The sequence below is a fragment of the Talpa occidentalis genome, unplaced genomic scaffold (genome assembly GCF_014898055.3).
Source record: "Talpa occidentalis isolate TD23 unplaced genomic scaffold, MPIMG_talOcc4v2.1 talOcc4.16, whole genome shotgun sequence".
Classification (NCBI taxonomy): domain Eukaryota; kingdom Metazoa; phylum Chordata; class Mammalia; order Eulipotyphla; family Talpidae; genus Talpa; species Talpa occidentalis.
Window position 1 is genome coordinate 5794361 of NW_023601653.1, and position 10881 is coordinate 5805241.

The following is a 10881-nucleotide window of genomic DNA, read 5'->3' on the forward strand; positions in this document are numbered from 1 at the left end:
CTTGTTAGCTGGAACCCCCTCCTTTTCAACGCACTGTGTGGGGTGCTGTGGACAAGCTGCTCCACTTGTCTTTAAGGATAGGCAGGTCCTTTTATCCCACTGCAACTGAGTGTGATGAACCCCAGCTCCCAAATAGGGACAGGCGGGTGCAGCAGGATCCCGCAGTCATTACAGTCCAGGGGATGACACCTCTGCAGCCAAGACATGGAGGCTGCAGGAGCTGGGGGCAGGGGGAAGGGCTTCCTGTATGAGGTGACCGCAGACCTGCCCCAGGGTGGGGATACCGGAAGAATAATAGCCTGTTACAATGCAACCCTCTCACTTGACAAGTGACTGGAACCAGAGAGTGAGGAAGCTCACATGATTGAGTGGCTGCTGTGGGCCAGGCACAGAGAAAAGGGGTGTGTTATCTTAGAGAGGACACACAATTTGTCCAGGGTTACACGGCTACTCTTTGGTCTAGCTGGACTTGAACCTTGGTCTTTGGTTTCCAAGCTAGCAGCGCCGGCTCTGGGCCCTGACCTTGTAAAGGAGGGAACACTATTCACGAAAGTTGCATTTGTACCACGAGGGTCCTCTGCGCAGGCATTCCATGTTGGTGCTAAGTGCTTCACCCTCAAACCCAGGCCACAGGCCTTTGAGGCTTCACGGTGATGAGCACTGACCCTCCGGCCCCTAGTGGCCATACATCTCACTCTCCGTCAGAGAGTCCAGCTCCTGAAGATGCCCAGCTTGCTGCCTCCTCCGTTCCCGGCCCAGTGTCTCAGTGCTGCCACCTGCTGCTGACCAGGCCCCACCCCCAACTGTTTGTAGACAAAAGTGTGGCTACCAGGCTTGCCAGATCATCAACTAGTCCCCCCTCCACCACCACCACACACCAGATTCCTAAGGCTAAAATCACCCATCCTTTTAGGGTTGATTTCTCCTTGAAATTATTATTCTTGTTGCATTTATTTCATGCTGCATTTATCCCTGAGCCACATGTTTTATTTCTATTTCTTCTGGGATGTCCTTCTCTTCTGTGTGTTCTCTTTTAGCTTAGGAACAATTTAATCTTTTTCATTTACAAGCCTCACTCTATGGCCGAGGTGCTCAGGGAGGGGTTTCTCTGGCCAGGTGCTCTGGAAATTCCTCGCATACCTTGGGGACTTGGTTCACCTAGATGTGCTCCATGACCAAAGACTGCATCTAAACCCGTGCGGCCAGCATTCCTCTCTGCATCTCGTCTGTGTGGTAAATTCAGCATTCTTTTTTGTTTCACTGGCCCTGTGTCCAGCCCCACTGTTTGGCCTGGGCACTCCCACTCACTCTGAAGATTTGAAGCTCTCAATTTGCATGATTTTGTTAGATCAAGTGAATAGAGAACTATCTTTAGAGATCACCCAAGGTCACTTATCCGAAGAACTGGAGTTATTTTTATGTTTACTGAGCACCCACTGTGTGCCATGAACAGCAAAAGATGGCATGTTCTTGGGCCTCCCTGGTGGCACAGGGAGTTAAATCTGAGTGCTATGAAGCTATTGGCAGCCACTGTAGCATGAGTTCAATCCCCGGCCAGGGAGCAACTCACATGGCATGGCAGACCTCTCCTGTATCGCCCGCTGCTCCTCTCAGCAGTGTGTTTCAGTAGGTCTGCCTGTTCTGTTCCCTGCTCTGTCTCTGGTGTGTCTTCTCACCCTCTGCACCTCTGGCCTACACCCCAGTTCTTTTTTTTTTTTTAAAGATTTATTTATTTTTATGCAAGAGCTGGGGTACAGGACAGAGGTGCAGGAGGGTGAGAGGATTCACCAGAGACAGAGCGGGGAGCAGAACAGGCAGAGCAATGAAATACACTGCTGAGGGGAGCAGCGGACGCAACAGGAGAGGTCTGCCACACCATGTGGGAATCTCCCTGGCCAGCTGGGAATCGAACCCGCGCTGCAGAGGCTGTGGACAGCTTTACAGAGCTGCGCTCAACCTTCTACACCACCAGGGAGGCCCCTACACTCCAGTTCTTGTATGCATAAATAAATAAAAAATATTTAGGAAAAAAATGAAGTCTTCATGATGATCTTGTTTGGGGTATGAACTGCATTTTACTGCAGCTCAGAGGGATACTTGTCTGATGTCAGACAGGCAAAAAGAGCAAGTGCTGGTGGTGGAGCCCTTCACAGGCTCTTGGGACACAGTGAGTCTTAAAATAGGGGAAGGAAACTGACCTACTAGGTGCTGGGCACCATAAATTTCTTTTTTCTTTTTTAAACTGAGGATTTTTTTTTTTTAGTATTTATTTATTTATGCACGCAAGAACTGGGGTGTAAGCCAGAGGTGGGGTGGTGAGAGGATTCACCAGAGACAGAGTGGGGAGCAGAACAGGCAGATATACTGAAATACACTGCTGAGGGGAGCAGTGGGTGAGACCGGAGGGGTCTGCTGCGCCATGTGGGCTGCTCCTTGGCCAGCGGGGGATCAATCGCGTGCCGCAGAGGCTGCAGATAGCTTCACAGCACTGTGCTTAACCCCTTGCGCCACCAGGGAGGCCCTGAGTCCATTTTCCTTCCTCCACATCCAGTGGTCTCTCTCCTTATCTTCCCCAGCTTTTCTCTGCTTGATTTTAATACCAGTCCCAGTTCCCTGAGGTTGTTCTGCCAGCATAGGGAGAATCTGGGGTGAACGATGAGAACAGAGAAAAGCAGTTGAGACACTTCCTCAAATGTCCAGCAGGTGGTGCCCTATCCACAGACTTACAAAAATTTTCTGGGTGCCTCAGGAGAGCCTGGAGATTGGGTGTGGCTCTTGGGACAAACTGGTCTCTGACTCCCCCTTCCCAGGCCCCCAGCAAGTGCAAAGTCATCCTCCTTGGCCCTTTTAGAGAGACATGCACCCCCCTCACCTCGGGAACCCATGAGATGGAAATCCACCCAAGGGGGCAATGAACCAAATAGTGATCCCCATTTTATAGATGAGAAAACTAAGGTGGGGGTGAAAGAGGCCTACCCAGGTGATCCAGCTAGCACCAGCTGTCCTGAAGAATGAGATGTGACGACCCCCCTACACACACACCTCAGGAAGCTGCTCTAGGGCTTGGAGGGAGCCACTGGGGTTCTCACTGGGAGCTATTTGAAACAGCTTCTGGACCAGCACCCTGGTGGCTCTTATCCTGCAGGATTGGGGTACATAACTCTGGGCTACAATGCTGGGGTACCTGAGGAGCCAGTAGAAACCAGGCACTTATGTTATCACCAAGGACCTGTTTCTTCTCCTTTAAATTGGGGTAATGACATCTCAGGAGGGGGTTTGGGAGGGACAGGAAGACACTGCCCATGAGCACTTGCCACAGGCCTGGCATTGAACTTGGCTCCTCCCCGTCTCATCCTCACAGCAGCCTGTCACAGGCTGAGCTGTTATCCATCCCCGCAGTCATAGCAAGACTAAACTGGGTTCAGAGAGGTCAGCGGATACGCTGACCACACAGCAGGTGGCCTGCCAACCCTGAACCAGATCTCCTCCTCCTGGCTCCTGAAAACAGGGCCAGGGTTATTCTTCTGCCACCTCCCTCTGTGCTCTGGCACCAGGGCGGGAACCCATCTCTTTCCCCTGGTTTCATTCCCTTAGCACCTTTTGAGCACCTGCTGTGTGCGGGGCCCGGTGGCTGGGAGCTGCTCTGAGGCAGCTTATGCAGTAGTCACTGGGCCCAGGGGAACCCGGGGGAGAAGGTGGCACTGGCCCTTAGGAGGAATGCACTGGGGAAGGGATGGAAGTGAGGGAGGGGCAGGGCCTGGGGGCCAGGGGGGATCCCTTCTCTTTCACACCCACATATCCATACACATGCGCACAGGCACACACACTTAACAGATTGAGGGGAAACAGAGGCAGCTGCCTTTATTGGGCCATGAGCCAAGTGGCTTCACTCAAAGGCCAAGCACTTGATCTTGAAGTCGCCATCGGCCGCCATGTAGCTGATGGCCTCCAGGCTGAGGCGGTTGGGGAACTTGAATGTGTGTCCATCTGGCAGCTTGATGGTCAGGTCGGCCTTGTCGAAGGAGATGAAGACCTGGGGGAGGCAGGGAAGTGCAGTGAGGGGTGTGGACCCCCGAGGGAGCCTGGGCTCTGCAGCCTCGCCATGGCCTGCGGGTCAAGGGTCCTCCGGAGCCCTCTCCACAGTCCCCTGGATAGTGAGGCTCCTGAGGTTGGGAGAGCGGAGGATGATGGGGGAAGGTGGCGGGGAGGGAAGGGAGCATAGGAAGCCTCCTGGGTCTCTAGCCACTAAGCCCACCCTGCCCCAGCCCAGGCAGGCCCCCCCGCGCCCCAGGCTCCAGCCCACCTCCACCACACTTCCCGGCTGGAAGGGGAAGGCCGGCTCGCGATGCTCCACCCCCCAGGCCCCGCCATCCTTGCTGTTGCACACGATGGTGTTGGAGTCTCCATGGGCGTCAAAGCGAGGGTTGAAGTGAAGGCACAGGTTGTCGCTGTCCTTGCCCAGGTTCAGCACAAAGCTAGGGAGTAACCAGAGGGATGGAGGTGTCCTCGGGCTGTGGGGTCCGCGCCTCAGTGCGCCAGCCACACACCAGCTGGCGAGGTGGTGTGGGGGCACCTGCATCCAGCGCCACACCCGGAGCAGGAGCAGGGGCCTGCGCCCAGCGCCACACCCCGAGCAGAGCAGGGACCTGCGTCCAGTGCCAGCCCTGCCGGCCGTGCTGTGGGGCCTTGAGCACGACACTAGACCTCTCTGGACTTCATCTCAGTTTCCTCATTTGCAGGGGAGGAAGGAGGGGTGAGGGGTGACCTTGAGGCGGTGGCCTCGGGAGGGCAGCGTTCCGCCTGTCAGTATGTTTCAGTCGCCCTGGTGCCAGCAAGACGCGTGACACGCAGCAGGTGCCCACTAACCGCGGGGCAAATGCACCAATAATACTACGTTTGCTGAGCAGGGAGCGAACCTCGCTCTGAGGGAGGAACCGAGCGGACCGAGCACGGGAGGCGCGCGGTCTGTGGGCGGATCGGGACTCCCGCTTCCCCAGCGCGGGCCCCTGCACTGATTGACACCCCGCTCCGGGCGGCGACGGCCCCACGTGACTCCAGAGGCGCTCGGGGCTGAGAAGCTGCCACAGGCTGAGAGAAGTGAGAGTTACTTTCGGGGTGAAGAAAGTGAGGCTCTCGGGAAAGAGGCCCCCCAAGCGGGCCCCGCGGGCCCCGCCCCGCCGATGGTCCCGCCCCCCGCCGATGGCCCCGCCCCGCCGATGGCCCCGCCTCCGCCGATGGCCCCGCCCCGCCGATGGCCCGCCCCCCGCCGATGGCCCCGCCCAGGGCGGCGAGTGGGCGGGGCCAGCCAGGCCGGTGACGTGTCCGCAGCTGGTTTAGTTTAAGAGGCACCAGCAGGGAGGGAAGGGGTGACTATGGTGGGGGCGTCCAGACCCCGAGGAGGAAGTGACTCATCCAGAAAACGCTGCCTCGGCCGCGGTGTTAACCCCTCCCCGCCGGGAGCCGCCGGCCCGGGCGGCCACGCCCCTGCGCACCCCGCGGGCCCCGCGCCCCCCACCCGGCCTTCTCCCCTCACCTCTTAGCGTCGGGGGCGACCTCGCCCACCACCTTGAGGGACTCCCCAGGTTTGAGGTTCAGGTTGCTGGCGACCAGACCCTGAGCAGACAAGAGCGGCCCAGCCGCGTTAGGGGAGCAGCGTCCGCGGGGTGGCATGTGGGGTCCCCAACCCCCACCCTGGATCCTCCCAGAGGCCCGGGGACCCGGTGCAGCTCTAGCCTCTCTTTCTCTGCACGGCCTGGGACGGTGCCCACTCTCAGCCGGGTCTGAGGTTCTGGAAGAAATAGCCAGGAGTTTTGGCCTTTCTGGGAACGTGGGGTGCAGAGCGGCCTGGGGGGGGGGTGCTGCCTCAGCTCCTTATTCACTGGATGAGAGCCAGGCCCGGTGCGGCTCACGCCTGCGGACAGCGGCCCGCGCGGGGCACGCCCTCTCCCCCTTTAAGCTCCTCTGCAGAGAGGCGCAGGGGCCCGAGAGGAGGCCCGCGAGGAGCCAGGCCAGGCCCCACCGCACAAGGGCGGGAGGCCGCGAGCCGCGGAGTGGGCGGCCTGGCCGGCTCGGGGTTCACAGGACGGAGCCAGCCGCGCCGGGACCGGGGGCCAGGAGTTAACGGGTGTTGAACTTGAACTGTTGCCAGAACTTGAATCCTTTCCCTCCGCAAAGGCAACGCAGACGATCCTTAGGCACCTCCCAGTGGGCAGCAGGGAATTCCCCAGGCCAGGCGCGCTCTGCCTGGACAAAACCACCTCCACCTGCTAACGCAGGCCCCTCCCGGCCACCGCTCACATCCTGGCCGCTTTTCAGAACTCTCGGGAGCAGAGGGTGACTCTGCCCTGGCCTGAAGCTGAGACAGCTGCAGGAGAGGGACAGGAGCCCTGGGGGGGGGGTAGGAAGGGAGGGAGAAAGGGTAAGGTGTTATTAAGGGGCCCCCTCGCTCCGGGGGCCACGCCCTTCCCACACCACTTATCAGAAAGTTGCAAAATGTCAGATCACAGCAGATACAGCTGTGCTGTCAGGCCCTGGAGGAATCCAGGAAAAAATTTAAGCCAAAAAATTGGGGGGGGGGCCATGGCGCCCACCCCCATTTTACAGACGCGGTCACTGAGGCCCAGGAAGAACTCAAAGGGACAACCTCGAGGGGACCTGAAGCCAGACCCTGAGCTGACTCGCTGTCCTGACTGCCCATGCCACCCCGGCTTTGGAGCGGGGTCCCCGCACTCACACAAGACATGGCTGCGGAGGAGGGTGCTCCTGGGGACCGCGGCGGCAGCTGTCAGGAGGCTCGGCGGGAGAGCCAGGCCGCTGACCGCTCCCACCTTTTAACTGGACCTGACCCGCGCGTCCCGCCCCCCTGGAAGCTCAGCCAATTGTAAATCAGGGCAGGGCTGGGGGCCAATGGGGCGGGGCCAGCGGAATTTTGAAGCCTGGTCAGGAGCAGGAGCCCAATGGGCGCGAGCCCCCCTCTCACTCCGTTAGCCCGCCCCAGGCCCAGGCTCCACCCTCCACCTTCTTCCATTCTTCTTCCCCCCTCCCCGCCCCCCGCCCCCTCCCCGCAAGAAGTTGTGCTGCGGCTGGGATTGGGGGAGGCCAATGGAAAATAGTTTCAGGATGAGCTAGGCCAGGAGTTAGCGGGAAGGGGCCTCGGGCCAGCGTTCTGCGCTCAGCGCGGGGGTGGGGGTCAGAGAAACCACTGCGAGGGTGCAAGGTCTTCAGAGAATTAGAACTGGGGTTCCAGGAGGCTGCTTCCTGGCCAGGGTCAGGGCGTGGCACGCTCTGTGGGTCTCTGCAGAGGGCCCAGTACTTCTTAACTCAAGGCCCTGCCCCCCCCTCCCCAGGCCTCCCCCACCCCAACCAAATTGTGGCTGAGTCTGGTGCTGCTCACTAGGGCTAAAGAAAGGCTGGGCGGAGTGCCAGGCTGAGGCTGCAGGCCCAGCTCCGGCGCAGGCCTCAGCCCTCAGGCTTAGGTTCTCTGGCAGGTTGCTGGTCATCCACTAAGAGTCTCTGGCCTGTCTGAGAGGGTCTGCCCTTGAAGGAGGCCCAGGACAAGCCAGGCCATGAGGGTGGGGTTCCCACTCTGTGCACCCCCATCCACTCTCCTCACATCTTTCCCTCAGAGGTACAACCTTTCCCCATCTACGCAGCAAATGCTATGCTGAGCACCTACGGCATGCCTGGCCTGCAACTGGCCTCAGAGGATTCCAAGATGAACTCCCAGTCTCTGCTCTCAGGCAGCCCACTGTGGGGTGGAATCTGGTGGAACAGGATTCAGCGTAGCAGGATGATGGCTGTGAGGGAAGTCTTGAGCAAGCAGCAGGGAGGGAGGAAGACTCCAGGAGGTGAAGAAGGTGAGCCTGGAAGGGTGGCCAGGAAGAGGACCTGGCCTTCTACTAGGGAGAGGGGCTCCAAATGGGAAGTACAATTCGGGGAAACAGCATCAGCGCATGATTGGCGCTTAGGGGAAAGGTGGGCATGAGGCTGATCCTGAAGGGCCTCTGAGTGGCCGGACATTGCTTTGAGGGCACGGGGGAGCCATGTAGGTTACAAGCGGGTTGGGTACCGAGGCCAGATGTAGCTGAAGGGATGATCACTGTAGCAACAGGTTGAGGGGAGGTTACCGGGGTGCTCACCTCCCGCACAGGGACCAGAAGGAGAGGTGGAGGGAGGGCTGTGGGGAGCACTGGGCAAGGGTGGCGGGCTCACTAGAGGAGTTTGTCAAAGGCACCTCCTTCTCCACAGCATCATCTCCTTCTGAAAGTGCCAGCACCCGAGCAGGAAAGATGTGGACCAGGAGTGACTCACATCTGGATGCCAGGCCAGCACAGCACCCGCCCCGCCCACTCCCCGCTGAACCTCCTCTGCCCAGTCTCACAGGCCGCCTTCCTCTAGACCCAGAGCCTAGGGGGGTGGGTGCAGAGAAGAGGCTGAGCTGCCCCCTGTGAGCCCCTCATCCTTCCTCCCAGACCACGCTGGCTGCCTCGGAAAGGAACCACAGCAGGCCCAGCTGCTGACTTTCCCCTGCACTTCCGCTTAGGGACTACACGCATCCTCTGCCTGCTGAGCGGGAGCGGTGGTGGGGGAGGGGGGGTCATTTCAGGGGGAGTTCCAGACCCAGGTCAGAGGTGCTCGGGGCTCGTCCTTCCCCTCCCCCATCTAGGGGGTCTGGCTGGCTGTTCCAGCCGGGTAGTTGGGCTCTACTGAGCCGCTCCTCCGTTTTTTTGTTGTTTTTTCCAATGTAAAATTTTGTTGGTTTAAATTGTATTTTTTGTACTGAAATAACATTAGTTTACACTGTACATGATTTCGGGGTACAAGTTCCCACTTCTTCAAATGTATGTTGATGTTGGGGTTTGGTGAGTGGGGTTCTTGGCTGCGTCTCCCGTTCCGGGGCACACGGTAAGTTTATCGAGGAAAAGTCGCTTGCATGGACAGACACCAGCGGTCGGTGGTAGGCCAAGGACCGCCTTTCGTCAGCGCGAGGGCGACCTCATTGGTGGGATTCATTCCTTTGTGGAATTTTATCACTTTGTGGACTTTATTTTTTTACTTTGTGGAATTTATCGCTTTGGGGTTGGATTAGGTTGGTTTTCTATAACAACTGATAATCCTTTCTGTGCCCCCTCTGCAGCCCCCTCCCCACTATATCTGGTTCAAAATTATTATTTTTAAGATTTATTTATGCAGGGCCTCCCCGGTGGCTCAGCGGGTTGAGCACAGCGCTGTGACGCTGTCCGCAGCCTCTGCAGCATGGTTTCGATTCCCTGCTGGCCAGGGAGATTCCCACATGGTGCGGTGGACCTCTCCTGTCACGCCCGCTGCTCCCCTCAGCAGTGCTTTCTGTCCTTCTGCCTGTTCTGCTCCCCGCTCTGTCTCTGGTGAATCTCTCACCCTCTCGTGCCTCTAGCCTGTACCCCATAAATCTTAAAAAAAAGATTTATTTATGCATACAAGAACTGGGGTATAGGCCAGAGGTATGGGGTGGGGGGTGAAAGGATTCACCAGAGACAGAGTGGGGAACAGAACAGGCAGACTGACTGAAATACACTGCTGAGGGGAGCAGCGGGGAGACAGGAGAGGTCTGCCGTGCCATGTGGGTAGCTCCCTGGCCAGGTATCGAACTCAAACCCAGTGGCTGGCCATAGCCTGACAGCACTGAGATTTTAACCCCTGTGCTACCAGGGAGCCGTCTTCTCGTTTCTTTGCCCAGGTTGAGCTTACCTCTCTGGGGGGCAACACCTCTGGGAGGTCTCCTTCCCACTTCCACCTCACTCCCAATAGTCCCCTCCAGGCTAGGCTTGGGGGGAGTCTCTCTAGAGTCCACTGTCCCTATAACAAGAACTATGGCTTTGCAGGGCAAAGGGGGGACAGGGACAGGGTGTGTGCTCCACGTCCTCCACTCCTCAGGACCCCCAGTGGTAGCACCACTGACCTGCCAGGCCCTGTGTCCAGCACTGGCTTTCCTGCACTGTCTCTTTTCATTCTTTCATCTCCTCGCCCCTGCTTTGTGTCTGCCAACTGGATTGAACTTCTGCACAGGGCAGCTGCTCTGGAGCCCTAAGCTGGTGTCAGAGAGGGGAGAAAAAGGGAGTCCTGATTGGGGGCTCCCTGGCTATGACTGTGCCAGGTCCTTAACGTGGGAAACGGGACAGGTGCCCATTTCAGGTGCCCATTTCAGCGGGTTGGAGATTACAGGAGCGATGTGTGAAGAGCTCAACATTACTTTCCTCTCTTCTGTGCCCCAAGGCCAAGGCCCCACCCAGGGACTGTCCCTGACCCTCCCCCCTAGTCCTGCAGTGGAAGAAGCACTGAGCTCCCTGAAATTCCTCCATCCTCAGGCCTGGAGAAGTGAGCTCAGCTCCTCTAGGTCCTGGGGGATCCAGGCCAGGTCAGCCCTTCCCTGCTTGCCAATTGCACCATCCTCGTCCCTGCCCTGCCCTTGTGTGGGAGGGCAGCCATGTCCACCCACATGCCATCTCCATCCCCCACCAACCTGGCTGGCCCAGGTTGGGGAAGGTGAGGGTCCAGAGGCCTAGAAGTCAGAGCAGGAGAGAGCCCAGACACCCTGGTCTGTGCCTGACCTGCTTCTTCATTTAATGACACAGAAGCCCCCAGAAAGGGCTGCTACTTGACCACCCTCTTGGGCCAAAGCCCTTTCAGCCGTGGCGCCAAAGACGGAGTGCTGTGCTCCTGGGATGCCAGGACTCAAAGACAATCTTTTCCTCCTACTCCAAGGAAGGCAGAAGGACTCTCTGGTGCAGAGGGGGTGGAGATGCCCCAGCTTTTGGCAGTTTGCCCAACCAGCTAGTTTTGGAACCTGTCACCACCCCTAATGCCCCAGCCCCCCACCCCCTCAGCCAGTCTCGCCTGTCCCCT

General features: G+C 58.4%; 1 protein-coding gene across 1 annotated transcript; it reads right to left on the reverse strand.

Annotated features, from left to right (window-relative positions):
• Window positions 1-3814: 3814 nt before the first annotated feature.
• On the reverse strand, window positions 3815-6816 carry LGALS1 (galectin 1). Its single transcript, XM_037515215.2, has 4 exons — window positions 6734-6816; window positions 5534-5613; window positions 4304-4475; window positions 3815-4033 (listed from the first exon to the last, which is right to left on the reverse strand). The coding sequence occupies exons 1-4, from the start codon at window positions 6740-6742 to the stop codon at window positions 3887-3889; spliced, it is 408 nt and encodes a 135-aa protein (XP_037371112.1). The 5' UTR covers window positions 6743-6816; the 3' UTR covers window positions 3815-3886.
• Between the last annotated feature and the right edge of the window lie 4065 nt (window positions 6817-10881).

Coding starts and splice junctions, on each gene's coding strand:
- LGALS1 (XM_037515215.2), bottom strand. Junction 4,476..5,533: donor GTCGCCCCCGACGCTAAGAG/GTGAGGGGAGAA, acceptor GTTACTCCCTAG/CTTTGTGCTGAACCTGGGCA. Junction 4,034..4,303: donor AGCCGGGAAGTGTGGTGGAG/GTGGGCTGGAGC, acceptor TGCCTCCCCCAG/GTCTTCATCTCCTTCGACAA.